Consider the following 21367-nt stretch of genomic DNA (forward strand, 5'->3'; position numbering starts at 1 on the left):
TTCCAAGATTAGGATTTATGGTTACAGAGTCTAGATGATTTTTATTTATTTATTTTTTTTCAAATAGGAAAAGGATAAAAATGTGACAATTTACTGTTTAAAACAAGTCTTGGGCATATTTGTAAACATTCAACTTTCTCATTTTTACTTAATTTTTACTTAATTTTTACTTTATTTTACTTTATTACTATTCGCACCTTATGTCGAAGCAAATTCCTAGTTTGTGAACCTCGTTCATTGACATAGCAATAATAAACTGATTCTTCTTCTTCTTCTTCTTAAGACATGTCTTGAAAACCTACTAAATCCTGCAAATAATAATGATAATAATAATGTCATCACAATTTCATCACTGTATGTTTCCATTAGTCTCTGCATTTAACCCATCCACCACCAGGTGGTGCAGTGGGCAGCTATTGAAGGCGCCTGGGGGCATTTTGGGGATGGGGTGTGCTGCCCAGAGACACCACGCGGTATGCAGTGACCGAGGTTTGAACCTGGGACTTTCGGGTCCCAAGCCGGCTGCCCTACCTCTACACCATCTCAGCCCCCAATACTGATGTTCAAAAAATGCAGTCAAAATGTATAAACTGTATCTTAAATGCATCATAGTTTCCTGTTTTCAGAGTTATAAATCTAATCTCTGCTTTTCAAGGCCTTCCAGATTTGTTATCGGTACTTCAGATTTTTCTTTGTATATATAGATCCTGGCCCTGCATCTCCTTGCAGTTGTGGTTATCTTTAACTATCTGACAAATGTTTAAATGGCTAATTAAGCTTAAGGAAACTTAAGTCTGTGCCTTTAGGTTTACTTTAACCAGACCTTGTGTAATGCATTGCTTGTGCATTACACTTTGTTCCCAATGTTGGCTAAGAATTAACAAATAATACTGCTGTATTGTATCATAAATGCATTTAGTTCTATAAAAATATGCAATACCCACAATCCCACTCAGAAATTGTGCTTGATAATCAGTAAAATTAAATGTCGTACTGAACCGACTGCTGGAGGTTTTACAGGTCATGACGTCTATGGAAGGAAATGTAATGCATGTAAATAAGCCAAGAAAGAAACTACATATGTGTGAGAATTATTTGTTTTTACAAAGGCTCCATTGTTTCTGTTTGATAAAGATGATGTAATCAGATTCAGAAAATCCCTACGATCATAGAAGTCATCATTGCAAAAATTATTAGTTGAGAAGCCAGCAAAGGATGACGTACATGTCATGGCACTGGTAATGTTTACTGCTCAGTCTAGAAGACTGCACAGTGACAAGTGGAGGTGGAGCAAAAACAAATTGTCAGGTGCTAGAAAAAGGAAAAGCAAGACCAAAAACTGACAAAAATGTTTGTTAATGTCATGATTAAAACTCAGTTAGTTATGCACGGTGGCTCAGTTGGTAGAGCTGCTGCCTCTCAACGAGAAGGTCACTGGATCAAATCCCAGCCTTTCTGGGTGGAGTTTGCATGTTCTCTCCGTGCATGTGTGGGTTTTCTCAGGTACTCTAGTTTCCTCCCACAGAGCAAAAACATGCATGTTAGACTGACTGGTAACTTTAAATTGTCTCTAGGTGTGAGTGAGAGAGTGAATGGTTGTTTGTCTTTATGTGTCCCTGTGATGGACTGGAGACCTGTCCAGGGTGTACCCCGCCTCTCGCACAGTGACTGCTGGACATGGGCACCAGTGAGCCTTGCGACCCGAAGAGGAAGAAGCGGGTAAAGATAATGGATGGATGAATGGATGGATGGATGGATGAACAGATGGATGGATGGATTTCTGAGCTTCTACAACAATGGCTCCAACATTATAGTTTGGGGGGGGGGACATATACTCTATTGTGTCTTCTTTTCCTGTCATTTGTCTTAATAGCTCCAGTACTTTGAAAGTTTGACTAATACAATGAGCTGCATTTATAATTAGTTTCATTTTAATTTCAAAATTGTTTTCAACTCTGTTTATAAAGTAGTTTGGTCTTTTAATATCACCAGCTGGCATTTACAGAACCTGCTTGAAACGATGTAAATCCCATTTGAAGCATCATTCTGCCTTTCCCAACAGAGATCAGGGTGCCAGTTGGCATTGTAAAGAGCATTAAAAACTGACTATTGTTAGAAACAGAAAAGTTGACAGGTTGTCTTAAGAAACCAGTTTCACAGGTTCCCTTGAATGCAGCTTTCTACAAAAACTCAGACCAAACTAGACGGAAGAGCTAAAATTTACTGGAAAGAATAAAGTGATGTAATAACTAGGAGGTGGCTCTAGCATGTTTGTGAGTAAACTGGTTCTTAGCCATTTTTCGTGGAACGACTTAAGAAGCTCTAATCCCAGCACTGGTATGGCACTGTAACCAGTTTAACAGAAAAAAAACCCTAGTAGAGGTTTGAGTGAGGTTATGCTCTCCCAGATAGTTTTTATTTATTTCAGTGGGGAGGGAAAAACGCCCGAGACCATGAATACTTGAGCAGACAAAAATGTGCATTGAGCTCTGTCTCAAACATCCCCCCCACCGTTTCTATTTATACACTTGTTCAGTTTAATGTAGGATGATGCCCTAATTTGTGCAGCTATAAATACCTCAATGTCAAACATACTTAGACTAATAGAAATAAGGAATAAAATACAATTAACACAGCTCAAGTGAAAAATGCATGTAATGTTGGTTTGTTAAAAAAAGATTCTCTTGAATTCTCTTTGAATTGAGAAAGCTCCTCGGATGAGGAGCGAAACGTCTTCTGTTACAAATAAAGTCCAGTTGTTTTTTTATTGAACGCTTTTTGAATTCATCATGTCCTGGATGACTGAGAATCTTCACCAGCTTAAAAAAAGATTCATGTGGCCCATTAGCATGACTAGTAAAGGGCCTAAAAGTTTTTTTATTTGTTGCTATGTATGACTTATGACAAATAATCACTTCCTAGTAGCAATGCCTGCAGCTTCAGTAGTACTGTACATTCCAATGAGAACACAACTGATAGTGATAAATGAGGGGGAAACAAATGTCAATGAGGCAGTAGGTAGCAAAAACACTGCGCATTACTTCCTCTTTGTGTCTAAAAAGACAGAGTGTGTTCAAAACTTTTCTGGTAAGTGCCAGCACATCTGCCCAGACCAGACAGACAAGACACCTCTGTAGTTTCCTGGAATTTCTTTCACTCACTCCCTCACTCATAAAAATATTTCAATAATTCTTTTTTTAACCAGATACCATACATATTTTTTTAATCAATCTGCTGTCCTTTTGAAACTCTACTGAGCAGTTTCTTTAAATGATTCATTTGATGTGGCAGGTTATAATAAACTCACGTCTTCTTGTTTAAATAAATATCAGAATCTAGAGGTAAAGAAAGTTATTTTTGAATTTGTTTTACAGTCTTTATTGCTACAAGACAGAGTGCTCAGAAAATAAATATAAAGAAATAAATCTGAGAAAGAAAGCATAATTTACAGACCGTTTTACAGCTGATTCAACAGGCTCACAGCCAGGAGCTGTAAACTTTTACGAGCTCCTCAAATACCTGACTTGTCTTTCTGCTTCATTGTTTAGAGCTTATGTTTGTTCTTTCAATCGTGATGATTAGGAATAAGGTAGGGCTATCTATGTGCTGATCAGTCCTCAAGCTTTAAATGCACTTTACCTACCACACCCCCTATGACAGATAAGTAATCTTCTTAAGAGGAATGTGCTATAGTCACATGTAGTGTGCTGAAGCTTGAAGGGTGAAAGATTAAAAAGATAATAGTAAAAAGGTAAGATTGAAACAGAAGTGGAATAATTAACCAAACTGGAGGATAAAAATATGTTAAACTTCTAGGAGTTTAGAAAAGAAAACTGGCTAGTGATACAAAGAGAATTTTACCTTTATTTAAAACTACTGTGAAGAACTTATCAGGGCCTAAATCTAAGGATTATATTCTAGTGTAAAAAAATCAAGAAGCACTTTTAAATTAAGACATTTAAATGTTCCCTTTTAAACAAAGAAAAAGAATAAAGCCTGCCAAACCATCCCATCAGCCTCGGTTAAATGAATCCACGCTCGCTCAGACCTGAGTGTGGCAGAAAAAGGACAAACTCCAAGTCTCAAGGAATTTTACGTGACTGTTTAAGCGTCAGAGGGCTGAGAAAGCTGCAAAATCTGCTTTTATGTCCAACGTGATCACCGTATGGTCACAAACTGTCATTTTAAATATTTTAACTCTGTTGTTAATCCCTGTGTCGGCATTTCCATGGAGGCTTTTAAACTTTGCGCCAAGTTGTTTTTTTTTTGTTGAAAACATTTCTGATTTGGGGTCATTTTATTTACAACCTGTTCTAGATCAGTATGAAACAGACACTGCAGTCCAATGACATCTCCTTTCGTTGTTACGCTAATGCCATCCAAATATATTTCTCTTTTAAAATGGGTGTCTCTGCCCCACTGCAGTCTCTGTTTAGCAATCTACAAGTTGTCAAAACTGTTAACTCAGAACTGTCTGACCCTGAACAAAAGCAAGAAAGAGGAAACTAAAGTGATTAATTAGAGAAATTAGAGGCTAAATTAAAGCGTGGAGGGGATCAGACTTTCGCAGTGGCAGCCCCAAGACTCTGGAATAACCTGCCCCTTGATATTCATATTGCAGAGTCTGTACAGTCTTTTAAATCCCGCCTGAAAACTCACTTTTTAACAATAGCTTTTAATTCAAGTTCAACTTGAGTTCCATCAGAATCATGAAATTGTGAAATGTTTTTTTTTTTTTTTTTGCTTGTAGTCTATTTTACGCTTGTGGATATACACTGCTTGGCCAAAAAAAAAAAGTCGCCAACTGGATTGAACTAAACAAATATGTTTGAGCCTCCTATTGGATAATTACTGCATGGGTGAATATCTTTCAGCTGGCAACAAGTTATTCAACCCCAACTGGTGCAATGAGTTGCTTCTCATTTCTTAAACAACCATGTTGAAAGACACATCGCGTGGTCGTGGAAAAGACGTCAGTCTGTTTGAGAAGGGTCATATCACTGGCATGTATCAAGCATTAAAACATCTAAGGAGATGGCAGGAACTACTAAAATTGGGTTAGGAACTGACCATTTATCTATATATATTGTCCATTATTAAAAACTGGAAGGATAGTGGGGACCCATCGTCTACGAGGAAGAAATGTGGCCGGAAAAAAATCCTTAATGATCATGATCGGCGATCACTTAAACGTTTGGTGAAATCAAATTGAAGAAAAACAACAGTAGCACTCAGGGCTGTGTTTAATAGTGGAAGTAAGAGCATTCCCACACGCACAATGTGAAGGGAACTCAAGGGATTGGGACTGAACAGCTGTGAAGCCTTAAAAAAAAAAAATCACTAATCAGTGAGGCTAACTGGAAAAAAGGCTTCAATTTGCTAGGGAGCATAAAGATTGGACTCTGGAGCAATGGAAGAAGGTCGTGTGGTCTGATGAGTCCAGATTGACCCTGTTCCAGAGTGATGGGTGCATCAGGGTAAGAAGAGAGGCAGGTGAGGTGATGCATCCATCATGCCTAGTGCCTAGTCATCAATGCAAGATCTTGGTGGAAAAGTTAATGCAAAACTGGATGGAAATAGATCTTGTGACATGGCAGAAGCTTATCGAAACAATATCACAGAGAATGCATGATGTAATCAAAGCTAAAGATGGTCCAACAAAATATTAGTGCGTGACCTTTTTTTAGTGGTAAATGTTTTTTTTTTTGGCCAGGGAGTGTATTTAATGTTGGCTTTTGATTTTGTTTTATTTGGTTTAGTTGGTTTCTCCCGTTTGGTCATAACCTCCTTGTGAAGATCTTTGGTCAATGTTAATTTTAAATGCGTGTTTTATAAATAAAATTGATATTGCCATGGGTGTTAAGAAAATACAGTACAATAAAGAATTTAAAAAAATAAAAATCGAGAAACCTTTTTTCAATTTAAAAAAACAACTAAAAAGTAAATTCAAATTACACATTATAAGTATCTTCAAGTCTGCAAAAGTTTTCCATAAATATCCTTTGGAGAGATAAATCACAAGAGGATACGTGTTGTGAACAAGTCACAATCTGAAAGCATGTTGAGACATGACTTTCTCCCTGATGTAATGACAAACGTGTCACCATGTTTGTGTAGAATAATCATGCACAGTGGAGAGAAAATAGGCGTCATAAATCAGTGCTGTGACCCTTTTGCTGAATTTGCAACGTGTGTATCTAGTTCTTACCTCCTGTACGTCCAAGACCAACCTGCACTGCAGGATGCAGGCTGCCCTCATTGTTCAGCAGGTGAGGCAGGTGGTGGTAGATGTTTGGCACCTGGAGGGGTTTCCTGTTTGTGAGCTCCTTCAGAAGTTTCTGTGTTTCATCTGAAAACAGGTACAAAACCTTTTAAAGCAAGGCCTTTTAAAGTGGTATCAACCACAAGAAGTAATACTGTATATGTCATTGTTGCCCAACAGATTAAGTGCATACAAAGTAAAAAATAAAAAAAAAAAAAAAAAAAAAAAAAAGAGTAAAAATTAAATAGATATTGAGGTCATTTTTGCTAACTATATCACATATTCTTCCTTTCTTCTTTCTTTTTGGTTGTTTATTCAAGATATCATACGAAGAAGTGTGAAAACATACTTTTCATTCAACCTTTAATTATACAGGTTGAGCCTCAAGGACTCATTTACATGAGACTTGATTTTAACAAAGAATGATGACAACAATAGACAATCATAAAACAAAGCATATAAATTGAAAATTAAATAAAAGAAAATGATATTAAAAAAACATAACATACTTGCATAAAAAATTTCAAGTAAACTGAGTGTCTAATAAATTTGAGCATAAGAGCTATTACCAGTAGTTAAACTTTTTGGTTTATTAGAATAATAAACTATAGTATTTTGTTTTAAGCGTTTAAAATGTTTGAAAATATCTACTTTATTTGTCACAAATGACAGAGTAAATTAAAAAAAAGAAGTTAAATGATCTTGTTAATGGTATAATTTCAGCAGCTATATTCTGTAACCCATTCAATAATTCTAAGGTTCGTCTGATTTCTGCCCTTCTGTTTATTTAAATAAAATACAAATAAAAAACTGCACACAGTTCTTCACATTTTCCTTGAATTAATAATTGTTTTCCTTCATAACACTTTGATGAAATGCATAGAAACCCAAAAGGCAAAGAACAAAACTCCTGTCTTATTGAGAAAAATGGGGCTGAAATATTTCAGAAATCCATCACACTTGTTCCACACAATGTGACAATGCTTAGCTTAATATGCACATGTGTGTTACATGTGTCAGTTACCTGAGAAGTTTGTAAATGCATCTTTGCTGCTGTTGGTTTCGGTAATGGCTCGTCGGAATTGCTCGAGGATGTTGTTGAGCTCAGACGAGCGCTGCAGCGTCCGGTGTTCTGCCACACGAAGGCGTTCTTTCAAAGCATGGAACTCCCGCTGGTAAGCTATCAGCTTGTCTACGAAAACAAAAAACAAAAACATTTAAACCGGATGCACCAGAAGGTGTCAACATGAAGAACAAACTGATACGTGGTTCACTTTTCACTAAAAGCAGCTAAAGTTTATTTAGAAGCAGTCCAACTAGTTTTGCTAGATGAATGTTACTTTTTTTAAGTCAGAGGCCACAAAGGTGCAGGACTTCAAGTACTTGGGTTGCACTGTCCAGAAAAATGGGGAATGTGGTAAAGAAGTGAAAAGGAGAGTCCAGGCAGGATGGAGTGGATGGAGAAAAGTTTCAGGAGTGATTTGTGACAGAAGGGTGCCATCAAAGGTCAAAGGAAAAGTTTACAAGACAATGGTGAGACCAGCTATGTTGTATGGTCTGGAGACAGAGACATTGACAAAAAGACAGGAGAAAGAACTGGAAGTGGCAGAAATAAAGATGAAGTTCTCCTTAGGAGTGACAAGGATGGATTAGATTAGGAATGAGATCATCAGAGGTACAGCACAGGTTGAACAACTGGGAGATAAAGTTAGAGAGACCAGACTGAGATGGTTTGGACATGTCCAGAGGAGAGACCATGGGTATATTGGTAGAAGGATGTTAGAAATGCAGCTGCCAGGAAAAATACAAAGAGGAAGGCCAAAGAGAAGATATATGGATGCAGTTAGAGAGGACATGGAGGTAGGTGGAGTGAGGACAGAGGATGCAGAGGACAGAGTGAGATGGAGGAGGATGACTCGCTGTGATGACCCCTGAAGAGAGAAAAGCCGAAAGAAGAAGCTAGTTTTATTTAAAGTAGCTAAGACAGACCTCAAAGGTCAGCATCTACAAATGAAAATAGATGTGCTTTAATCAGGGTTATAGTCATATTCAAGCTCACTCCTAATACATTAATTGTGCTGCAACAGGGTTTAAAGGTTAGACCTCGCTTGACTGCAGTCTACAGACTACCTCCTCCAGAATGAAGTCTCCAGACTACCTCGGAGGAGGAGGATGTAAGACCAAAGGCTGAAACATGTTTACATCACATTGCTACTGTTCTAGGCAACTGTTAAAGGGGGCACCAGATTAACTTTATCTATCAACAATATTTAGATCACTTGGTTTATTCATGCTTATTGTTTATCAGATCTCAACAACTGAGGGCTGAATATGTTCACAGGGAATTTTCAATCATCAATTTATCAATAAAAGAAACCAGGTTTAATGATTTTGAATAGCCATAGAAATTCAAATGGTAAGTTTCTTTCGACTGCTCTCTTCTTCAGGGGTTAGCACAGTGAGCAAACTCGTATGAAAGATTTGGCAATTGTTTTACACCGGAAGCCCTTCTTAATGCAACCTGGGCTCCAACCCACAACCTCAGGATTACAAGACCACAGCACTGGCCACCAAGCTATCGCAGCCCCCATAGGATTTCAAATAGTTCCTAAAAAACATATTTACTCACTTTCTGTCAAGGTTTGCCAAAGGTCTGCTACAGCTGACATTTATACCAGACAAAAACAGCCTTTTATAGTGGGTATTGTCAAGAAGATACTGGACATGGACAAAAAAAAATGGTTTATTGAATTCAGTGCACTCAAATTTACTTTAGTAATTTTAGAAAGTTGGGGATCTTTGTCTTTTGTTTCAAGACTCCTAACAACACTATATAACTATATTAAGTAACTATATTAACTGAAAAAAACAAAATCAATTTCATTCAAAAACGTTTGGTGTCGAACCATTTCTACAACATTTATGATCACTGTACTGTACAATGCTTTGCATTAATCAAATCTTTGCCTGGCTAGAGTCAGTACTGTACACTGCTCTTGTACTCTAGTTGAGAAAAGGACAGCTCAAAGCCTTCAGCTACTATCCACCATCTTATTTAAAACAACTCCTTGTCCCTTACCACCCCACAAGAACATTTTGAATTTCCAGCCCCTTCTCCTCTGGAATAAGCTCCCTGTTTGGGTATGAGGTGCAGACACCCTCTCTGCCTTTAAAGCTAAGCTCAAAACTTTGAAAGAGCTTATATTTATTTTTTTTCTGCAATCATGATAACCATCCTACTAATTTACTTGTGTGACATTTTTCTTGCACAGAACCATGACACATTATTCTTACTGCAGCTTTTAAATATAATTTTAAATACTTGCAGGTACACTTTCTTGCTTTTATATGTTTTTTGCTGTATTACCATGCCTATTTAATTTTGTCAGCTTCATATTGGTAAGCATTTGACTTGTATCTGGTCTGAAGAGTGCTATATAAAATGCCGAGTTATTTAGAGCGACCTTTGTTCTAAAATTTATGATGGTCCAGGTGGACAAACCTCTTCACATGTGTACAGAAGGTGGGGTTGGGACCAGTCTCTGATCTTCCACTTCTTGTAGATTTATTATGCTCTTTCACAGAGCTCTTCCCTTCAACAATACCTGGACTCCCTTTATCTTGCCCCCTTCACCACCCTCTGACTGAGCCATTGTCCATTCACTCTGAGCAGATTCCCTCTCACCCCTCACAGAGCCGTGTTGTTTCTGCTGCTTGCTGATCTCTAAAGACACAGACAGATGCCGACATTTGGCCCAAAACTTGAGGAAAGGGCAACTTCAAACTGAAAACAAGACTTTCATCTTTGCGACGGTCCTTTGATAGCATGATGCTGCCGAAATAAAAATCCCCCATCTGTCTCTCCACAGAGCAAGAGAAGATCAGACACCAAACACCACAAGAACACAATCTAGATAAGGTTTCAATTTAACTAAATGTTTCCTATGCACAGATGCTTTAGTGGTCATACAGCTGACATCTTTTGCGTAATGGGTATCAAACTTTCAAGAATGTAGAATACCTGGAAATTGTGTCAATGCATGAGAATGCAGGGGGGTCTTTACAACTCATTCCACACTTGGTTACATTTTACTTAGTTTTGATGGCTATGGAACATACTACTGTAAATTATTGTGATAAAAAAACAATATAGCTATCAAATTGATATGAGATTGAATGCATAATCAGTTGTTTTTTTCTTTTTTCGGCTGTTCCCTTCTTCAGGGGTCGCCACAGCAAACTAAGTCGCACGAAGACTTGGCAGTTATTTTTACGCCGGATGCCCTTCCTGACGCAACCACAGACACCGAGCTACCACAGCCCTCTGTGTGGAGCAGAGAGATGCCATCTAGGACACCCGGAGGAGCAGATGGTGGGGGTTAAGGGCCTTGCTCAAGGGCATGATCAGTGTTTCCCCTAATTAACTTGCCATGGCGGGGTGCTCATCTCATCCATGATTTTTGTTGGGGGGGGGGGGGGGGCGCGTTCAGCATGAGGGAAGAGGCACTTTTAGCTTTTTAGCTAGAGCACCTATATTGCGCGCTGCTAGCTTAGCACAACACGTTGGGGTTTGCGCTGTTTATAGAGATAGTTTTTGAGTATGTGTGGGGGTGTCAGAGAGTCAAGAGATTCTTGTCATTCACACCTCATGTGGTACATGTGGTGGAGCGAATTTACGTACACAGGGTCCCACTTACATCCAACAATAAAATGTATAAGAAAAACAACTAAATATACACTAAGCACTCATAACTTAAAAACATTGAACATCAGCACAAACATGAACATGAGTCTGTGTGAGCGGATGTGCACGCATGAACACATCAACATTGAAACAGATCAGCAGCAACATGAAACAGATCAGCAGCAAATATAATGTGATTTTTCACAGTGATTATTCTAGTTAGAGATTCATGAGTCTAACAGCCTCAGGGTAGAAGCTGTTCCTCAGTCAAGTGGTTTTACACTTAATGCTCCTTAACCTCCTTCCTGAGAGGAGTGGGGCAAAAAGTGTGTGTGCTGGGTGAGTGAGGTCCTTCATGATGCAGGTAGCCCTCTTCCTGCATCTAGAGGTGTAAATGTCTGTGATGGTGGGGAGGCTGACTCCGACAGTCTTCTGTGCAGCCTTCACCACTCTCTGCAAAGCTTTTCTTTCTGCAGCTGTGCAGCCTCCATGCCACACATTGATGCTGGAGCACAGGATGCTCTCCACTGCACACCTGTAGAAGGAGGTGAGGACTGAGCTTCTCAGACCAGCTCGCCTCAGCCGTCTGAGGAAGTAGAGTCTCTGATGAGCTTTCTTGATCAGGCTGGTGGTGTTGTTGCTCCAGCTGAGGTTGTCATTCATGTGTACACCCAAGTACTTGTAGCTGGAGACCACTTCCACCGCAGATCCTCTTATGTTCAGGGGGGTGTAGACGTTTTTGTTCCTTCTGAAGTCCACAATCATCTCCTTTGTCTTCTTCACATTGATGTGAAAGGTTATTCTCTTTGCACCAGCTCTCCAGGTGTTCCACCTCTTGCCTGTAGCTGGACTCATCATTGTTTGTGATGCATCCCACCACCGCTGTATCATCTGCAAACTTTACAATGTGACAGCCTGGATGGGTAGCTGCACAATCATACGTGAGCAGAGTAAACAGGAGGGGGCTCAACACACATCCCTGAGGAGAGCCAGTGCTGAGGGTTATGGTGGAGAAGGACAAGTTGTGGATCCTCACTAACTGTGGTCTGTTTGTTAAGAAGTCTAGTACCCAGTTGCAAATGGAGGGGCTTAGTCCTAGTGTGGATAGTTTGTCCATCAGGGTTTGGGGGATCATGGTGTTGAAGGCGGATGTGAAGTCCACAAAGAGCATACGGACGTAAGAGTTTTTCTGCTCCAGGTGGTTGAGCGCAGTGTGGACCACAGAGGAGATTGCATCCTCTGTTGATCGGTTCTCGTGTTATGCATACTGATGAAGGTCCTCGTTGATGTTGATGGTTGTTGTGTGGGGGTTCAGCTTGAGGAAAGAGGCAACGTGAGCACTGACTTCAGCTTTTTAGCTAGAGAGCTTGTATTTTGCACTGCTAGCTTAGTGCTATGTCAGTGCCAGGTGGGGGTGGGGGGTTCGGTTTGATAGGCGGGGTGCTCAGTTCTATTGACAGGGTGGGGCACCTTGGGTGACTGAATAGATACACAAAATGCCTCAAGTCTGTTTCTTCTCTGCTCTTTAGTTCATCTTCCTCCTTTACTCTGTCTCTTAAGAGGAGGAAACTACCGGTACATCCGGCTCGCGATTAAAATGTTATTTTTCTTTTTGCATCCAACTTCTTGTTTAATAATAGTACTGTGCCAGGTATGTGCTTCATTTGGCACAATCTTTTTCATGTGACATTTTGCCAGGATGTGTCATTCTTGACTCCTGTGGTCAGGTTTTATTTTTTTTATTTCTTACTGAGGGGGTGGATATACAGTATGAAGGACATTCAACAGCTGCCATTAAAACTAATGGACTCAAGCCTTCACTGAAATCATATGGAGAATTTTGAGGAGGAAATGCTGGCTGCTTATAAACAAATAAAGTTAATGATGGAGGTTTTGTGTAGTCAACAAATCTATTAAATGCATAAAACAGGGGTCTCCAATCCTGGTCCTCAAGGGCCACCACCCTGCATGTTTTACTGATTCAATGCCTTAATTACGTCTTATTATGCAGAAGCCTGTTAATCAGCAGATGAATGAAATCAGGTGTATTGGAGCAGAGAAACATCTAAAATATGCAGGATAGTGGCCCTCAACAACCAGGATCGGACACCCTTGGTCTAAATGCACTAAATTGAAATGATCATACTAAATTATGGTAATAAACTGTTTATATTGAATAAATCCTGCATAACACAAACATTTATATTGTATATGCTTCATTACATCCTAGCATAAGAAAAAAACTAAAGTGGGTCATGGTCAGAATACCCTTGAATCAGGACAAAATATTTCAAGAGTCATTTGTCAAAGAAAAAAAAAATGTTTAGCTAGCTTTGCTACGTATTACATGCTGTACTGTAAGTGTCCTTTTTTCTTAACTCTTGCCTTGCATCTGTTAAACAATTCATCCAAACTAAAATAAATCGACAAAATTAAGCAAAGACACTATACTATCACAAGTAGTAAATTGCTGTATATCACCTTAATAAATATGTAACTATGTTTGACTTTAAAAAGGGCCAAATTCCCTATAGTCAATAAAAAAATCTATCTTTGATGGAAAATCATATGATAAAAAATATGATAAATGATCCTCTTTAACTGCCAAGTAATTCAAAACTAACGACTTTAAATGTTGTGCTATTTATCTTTGTGAGTTCTGTGGACAGAAACAAAAAAGAAAGTTAAAATTTCATATCCTTTATCATTTGATCTATTTACTTTGTAAAATATATACCACTCCTTAAGCTGCTGTAACATAATAACTACAAACAAGTTTTGTCTTTTTTTGGGGGCAGAATTGTAAATAATGAGATCCTAACATTGACAGTCATACATTTAATTGAAGTTCTCCTTTTAGATACTATCGTTTACATTAAACATGGCTACAACTTGGTTGTTGTGCCACAATTTAAAAATGAAAAATAAGAAACTGTCAAATTTTAGCAACTAAATCTTCAAACCACAAACTTATGAGCTTCACAGCTGAATTAGTTTTAATGAAACTTACCTTTAAACCAATAATAATAATAATAATAAATCCAAGTTCATCACAGTGTTAGTTTAATTAGGCAGTCTATCTGTTCCTAAACAGTCTTCAGTGATCTTGTCCTTGACGTTTCCTTCCTTGCTGAAGCTTGCTGCTGACAGCAAGTTCACAAGTGCTGATAAGGGACTTGTGCTGCATGTATTCAAAGGTGAAAGAGATGCAATACTTTATCTGCCGATATAACTGATGAAGCTAAGCCTCACATTTCCAGCAACATCTTCATTTAAAACATTTTTGAGTATAGAGATATGTTTTAGTCAAAACACAAGGTCAGTTAGAGTTGCAGATGACTCAACAATAGCCGTTGAGAGGAAACTGCTTAATCAAACCTCACACGCAAACCAGCTGAAGTCGCCCCCACACAGTTAGATGGATTAAAGAGATCCACTACAGACAAAAAATTACAGCACTTATTGCTAAACGCAAAGTTTAAAACAGAACCATATAAAATAATTTCTATGATGCAAGAGAACGTGACAACTCGGACAATCAGTCACAACAAAAACACTTTACTAGAACTTTACAGTCCATCACTACACAAAAGATTTTCTGTTTTTAAACCATAATCCCTGCCACAAATGTTTTATTGGTGCCAAATCAGATTACTTCTGAAAGAGATCTATAACCTGATCTGATATAAACTATTTGAGCATCCATTGTTGGGAGAAATACAAGTAGCACGCAGCTGTTAACTTACCTTGAAAGGTACCTTCAGCTTTTATTTATAATGTACTGTAAAACCACGCATGTTAAGAAATTATACAGTCCTTATCTTTGTTTTGGCTACTGAATAACTTATTTGAATACATTATGCATGTATAAAGACCCTCAAGTGGTGCACCTGCTAGCCTTGTGGTTCCACCTTGCAGCTGTTAGTGCGACAGACTGGCTTCTCTAAAACAGAGAACACATTCTTTAGGTATCGGTAAATACGGCATAAATAACTGAACACAGCATATTACGTACAGAAGAACAATTTAGAGCATTCACTATTAACACTTGTCTTCCAACTTCATATTCAGTCCAAAAAAAGGTTAAATAATTTAAAAGTTAAAAAATTTCCTAGGCAAGCTGTGTTCACTGTTAAACAGCTTCCATTACAATGCAGGAGAAGCATGCACATCAACTTCACTACTATAGTGCAAGTACAGTGATGTAAAATAGATTTGTATTGGGGGGTGGGGGTATTCTCTTGAATGTTCTTGAGAAAAAGTGCATGCCAATTCATGAGTTGACGTCTGATACAGCTTCAATGATTCCAAGTAGATTAGAGGAAGAATACACTCCTGTCTTTCACTTGTGTTTCCCTTCAAAGTCTCCACCAACCATTCATTTTACTTCTGAAATAAAGAAAGTTTAAAAAAAAAAAAAAAAAAAAAAAAGAAGAAGTGGCATCTGGAAAGCCAGACATCTTTTCTCCTTTTGGCAACTTTCCAATCCAGATTCTTAATTTTGCTCCCACACCATGGGCTCTTTGTTTCCCCTGACCTCTACCCACAGTTCTTCCTCTAGTGAGAAGTCAGTCGTGATGGGCTCCTGCAGCCGGTGGCCTCTCTTTGTGGTAAAGCATGCAGTCTGACACCACAAAGCTGAAAGAATGCCCCCCTTTCAGCTTACCTCCACTCTTCTGACTTCACTTGACCCACATAAGGCTACAATCAGCTACAGCTAGATGTTTTTTAAGTCACCTTTCGGCAATGGAGTTTATTTTCCAGAAATACATTTATTTGCAATTTATTTAATCGGTTCAGTCAAATGTCACAAAAAGCACCTGCTATTTATGCTTTCTTGTTATGTGTTAAACCTCTCTAATTTTATATAGGAGAAAAAAAACATTAACTGTACAGGCAGCAAAGGTAAGTAACTTTTTCCTCCAGTAAGTCATGGGAAAGGCAAAACATTTAATACTTTATTTGAACTCCTATTACGTTTTTGTTCTTTGAATCACACAATAGTTTTTGAAGAATGAGTGATATTTGCCCTTTCATTAAAACTGGAGTTATATTTCACTACAAAAGCTACAAAGAGGCTGTGTAAACAACTTGTGCCACTGTGAGCGCTGGTGAAACTTTACACGGACACCACCAAAATGCTGCGGGCAGTAGTTTCTATTCTCCTCTATTGGGTTTCTCTGTGTACTATGTGAGGAACACAAAGACAAATGTTGAAGATCTATAGTATTACAAGTATAATGTAGAGCATTTCAATTAAACAAAAAGCAGGAATAGTGAAATTTTATGAGTTCACATGGAATGGAAGAACACTACTTATAATTTATATCTCTACTTTTATTTACTTTTCATTTTATATGCTTTTTATGACCGCTTATTTTAATGTGTACCTCATCTGTGTGTGTTTTTTGTTTGTTTGTTTTTTTGTTTAAAACAGGTCTCTCTTGAAAATGAGTCCTTGTGACTTAATGAGACTAACCTGTATAAATAAAGGCTGAATGAAAAAGAACTTTTAAAAAGTATCAGATTATACTGACAGAATGGGTTTTAGCATTAGCATTGTGAGCAAGTCGTATACAATTGCAACCCTTCGCTTACTTTATTTTTATTTTATAGTGAAAATATTAGGGGGAGTGGTGGCGCAGAGGTTAGAGAAGGTGGGCCTGTGATCGGAAGATTGCCGGTTCAAGCCCCGGTACAGACAACATCAAAAATGTGGATGGAGTAGGTGAAGCATCCACACCTGCCCCCACCCTCATTCCCCCCACTCTGGGCCCATGAACAAGGTCCTTAACCCCCATCTGCTCCCTAAACAGGTCTCTCTTGAAAAAATGAGTTCTTGTGGCTCAGTGAGACTACCTGTACAAATAAAGGCTAAATGGAAAAAATAATAAAAAAAGGAAATTAGTGTGTTTTAATTATCAAATAGATTAACAATGGCAGGTTTTATCTGAATATAACAAGTAAGATTTTTAAGGAAGTAAATATTTTAAGGCAAAGAATATTTAAGAGGCAATGGTACAAAAAAAAAATCTAAATTATTGCAACTTCCTGTGTTACAAATTTCTTTTACTTCTCTAATATATTGCTTATGAAGTTGTAAGAATCTTGTTGTTTTTGATGGTACTGGCTGTCACTAGGTTTACTAGTATACAAAAATATTTTCCCACAGAAACAAACACAATTTACAAACAGTAATAAAGCACTGATTAGTCTCTTTAGAATGATTTGTTCAATTAGCTTGTTTGTAGTGATCTAGTATAGAGCTGTATGAATGGGTAAATGAGGACACAGATTGTGTTGTAAAGCGCTTTGAGTGTCTTGAAATAAGATAGAAAGGCGCTGTATAAGTACAGTCCATTTACCATTTAACACTGTGCTAGCATAAACAGAAATCTTATGATACGGATAATAAACAGAAAACTGCTAGACTTCATCAATTAGCATCTCTCTTCGATGACAGAAGAGAAACTGTGTCCTGTCTGGGAATGTTATTGCAAAAAGGGAAGATAGACAAATGAATAGAGAGCACTATGGGATAGAGGAAGTGCACAGAAGCACGAGGAAGCGAACAGTAATGATTGGTAACTCGCTAACAAATGATGTCTGTTTAAGCAGAGCTAAGGCTGTGTTGGACAACAACAAATGTGTGTGTCTCACTGCTTTGCCGCCTTGTCAGCACACTCTGCTTTCCTCTCCGTTATACAGCACACCTCAGGCTCTTCTCACCTTTTAAGATTCACTTTTTCTACTCCTCTTTTCCTTCCAGACCACTCAGGATTTGTCTGGCAAACTGCCCTGTCTCAAAATGTGCACAAGTGAAATGTGTGCGCACAAACACACTGCGAATGGTGACAAACCTGAACGCACAATGTGCGAGCTACATCCTCTTCCATTCAGAGCAAGAACTTGTGATACGTGGCTACCCCTCCTCACAGCATCCGCTTGCTCATTTACCCCCTTTACGGCAGCGACGTGCTATTTTTGGTCCATTGTGCATAAAATGGTGTAATGAAGAAAGAAAGCCATGCCTTTAAAACCAGAGGAAGGAAGCAGTGCAACATTTAAGAAAACCAGAGGAAGCAAGATTTATTAAAAAAAAAAAAAAAGAATGAAAATTAAGAAGTGAACAAATCAGCTGAAACCATAAGCCCCTGAGCTGCTTCAGCACCATCTCTAAATCAGAGGAAGTCTTTATTTAGAGTTCCAAAGAAATGTAATTAACAATGTGTATTCATTTATAAAACGTGAACAATGAGCATTTCTATAAATTTAAATAAAAAATTCCAACCTAATTTTTATACGATAAATGTTATTTAAAAACGAACAAAAAGAGAACACACAATAATCTAAACACTTCACTCAATGTCAGTTCCTGTTTCTGCCACACCTACAAAAAACACACATAAAAGATTTGCCACAGAGCTCATTCATTATTTAGACACTGCAAACAACAACTCCAAGTTAAATAAAAAGATTGAATATTACATTAGGAGGGCGCAAAGATAACGGTTTCAATTCTACTTGAATTAAAGATGCCAGGACTTCTAGCAATCAAATTTGAGAGAAACCCCCATCAAGGCACGCATCGCTAACCTTTAAATACCATTTACCACTTAGAAACTGGAAAACACTGATGGACAGTACTAAGATAACTACTGTTAAGGAAAATGAATATACCATCTTCTCTGCAGCATTTTAAAGTACTACATATAAAAAAGCAAAAGTTGTGTCTGTTAGATTTTGCAACAAATTTGTGCTGCTGTGGTGTAGCATTATATTTTATATCACACTAAAGCTTCTTTTAAAACTAAACTTTGATTGTAACTAGATCTCCTGAATATAAAGACATACTGTGGACATAAAGGTGGACTTTAATTGGTGATATGTGACTTATCTGTGCTGCTGATCTTATTCCGTTTACTATATCGTGCTGCTGATTATCTCATGCTGCTGTACTCATTCATACCTATCTGCTCACCACAGACTCATGTTCAGGCTGCTGTTGTTACGCCGTTTTATTTTATATTATTAGTGTTTAGTGTATATCTTAGATCTTTTAGTGTACCGTTTGGCATTTGTTTGGCATATATCTTAGATCCTTATGTACTCTTTCTTTTTATACGTTATATTTTGCGATTTTGGGGTGTAACTGGGACCTTGTGTACATAATTTTGTTCCACCTCATGTACCACATGCATGTGATGGTGATGACAATAAAGTTGACTTGAACTTGAACATACATAACGGCTCCAAAAATAAGAACAGCCCAATTCTTTTGCCTTAGTGATACAATGCAATTTTCCAACACAGAAAATTGATGGTAAACATGGTGTGTGTAGCGCATGTATAAGTTGGCAATTAGATTATATCATTAAAGAGACAGGTTTACATTAAGTTTGTTTATGTTTTTAATAATATAAAGAAGAGCTTTTAACTTTAATTTTTGCAAACATATTTTGGGCAAATATATATGAGCGGCTGTGGCTGAGTGGTTAGAGCAGTTGTCTTCCAATGCAAGAGTTGGGGGTTCGATTCCACCAGCAGTCACATGTTGAAGTGTCCCTGGGCAGGACACTGAACCCCTCATTGCCTCCACTGTGTGTCCCATCGGTGAACGAATGTGATTTAAAGCACTGATTATTCTTTGTACAGATGTAGTGGAGTGCTGAATGAATGGGTAAATGAGAGCATAGATTTTAGTGTAAAGTGCTTTGAGTGTCTTGATAAGATAGACAGGTGCTATATAAGTGCAGTCTATTCACCATTTACCATATTTTCATTTATAAATGACAAAAACAAATGACAGATTTTAAAGGGGCATGTTACAAATATCTGTATATCTGTACTTGTGATATTTAGACGTTTTCTGTCAAACTCAAAAACTTTCAGACACTATGTTTTTGCTTTGGTATGAACTAAAAACTGTCATCTGAAGTTTTATTTGGGAAAGAATTAGCAAGTTATACAATAATTAAGTAGCGCACTGTCAACATTTTACATTTTTACATGAAAATCTGACTTTTGTTGTTCTTCATTTTGTTTCCTAGCAAGAAAATGAAAAGTTCAATTGATTACCCATTACCAACTTTGACTGCATTATTAACCGAAGACAAAACAACAAAAATCACTACTTATAATTTGTTCAGAAAACCAACAGTCCTCACTGTAAGGCACTAAACTTTTTAAGGAGACCGAAGACTGAAGGGATGGACTCAGAAATTATATTTACAACTTGGAGAATGACTGGACAGCTGTTGCAGCTGTAATATTGTTTTTGCAGTTGCAAGTACATGATGCAAGTAATAACAAGTCAGAGTCCTGATAGTTATAATTATTAACAAACTATGAAAATGGGCAAACCTGAAAACAGTGGTTTTCCCCCAACGGTTTTAGTTTACACCCCATTTAATACATTTAAAACATGTTTACTTGCTATCACCAATACAATAACACTTTCACAATAGAAAGTATTTGAATGAAATTTATTCTATTGGTGTGTGTAGTTAAAGGTCTATTTGAGGTATACATGGAGATGCCAATAAGCATCCCCTTTTGGGGGGAGTGAAGGAGACTAACAGAGAAGTACACATTCTGGAGAGTCATTCAACATCGAGTGTTTGGACAGCTGACAAGCAACGCTTTATCACAGCAGTCATCTAAGCAGAACAAGATGGGTTGTCAGAAATGAAGGACACACCAAAAAATAAAACCAAAACATGATCTAAGAATACCTCTTTTCCCCACTAAACACCCAAAACATGGGCCAGCTAATGCTATATCTTTAAACTACTCAACAGCCTGTCATGAGCCCAAGTACAAATCTGCTTGTTCACAAACACTTGTATTCAAATGATACATTCTCAAAATGACTCAATTTTGAAGGAACTTTATTAAAGTCTATAAAGGCCTTGCAGAAATGCAAAAACAAGGAGGGAGCTAGTAAAATACAAAGAAAAGCTTGATTTGCATGTGACGCAGGTGAAGCGCACAGTTGAAGGCCATGCATTCAACAGTTTGATGTACTCTGGGATTACCACTCAAAATGTGCATTGTAGAAAAAGCTGATGAATATTAAATGGACAATTTCTTAGACCTTTGATTATAGTCCAGATCTATCTGTTTGCATTTTTTTTACTTCCCTTCAATAGAATTTATTAATTCTTTGTCACTGACACACACTGAAAACATGCAAAAAACAAAACAAAAACAAAAACACACACAATGAGAACTTTTTGTTTGCTGAAAGATTGAGGCTTAAATCCTAAAAAAATAAATAGGAAGAACTTGTTTTTTGTCAAATGTTGAAATCCAATTTGAAATCTGATTTTAAATCAACAAATAAATCAAACTTAAAAAAAAAAAAAAAACAGATAGATATAGACAAAAATATATATATATATATATATATATATATATAT

At 37.6% G+C, this 21367-nt stretch overlaps 1 protein-coding gene across 1 annotated transcript in view; it reads right to left on the reverse strand.

Annotated features, from left to right (window-relative positions):
- The window catches only part of mgat4a (alpha-1,3-mannosyl-glycoprotein 4-beta-N-acetylglucosaminyltransferase A), a 40229-nt gene that overhangs the window by 12944 nt on the left and 5918 nt on the right, over window positions 1-21367 (reverse strand). The window contains exons 2-3 of the mRNA XM_037686549.1: window positions 7287-7454; window positions 6209-6349 (exon numbers count right to left, since the gene is read on the reverse strand). Of these exons, the coding sequence (XP_037542477.1) occupies window positions 6209-6349; window positions 7287-7454 (309 nt within the window). The remainder of the gene's footprint in view (window positions 1-6208; window positions 6350-7286; window positions 7455-21367) is intronic.

This window comes from Nematolebias whitei, chromosome 13 (genome assembly GCF_014905685.2).
Source record: "Nematolebias whitei isolate Nwh7 chromosome 13, NemWhi1, whole genome shotgun sequence".
NCBI classification, from domain to species: Eukaryota; Metazoa; Chordata; class Actinopteri; order Cyprinodontiformes; family Rivulidae; genus Nematolebias; species Nematolebias whitei.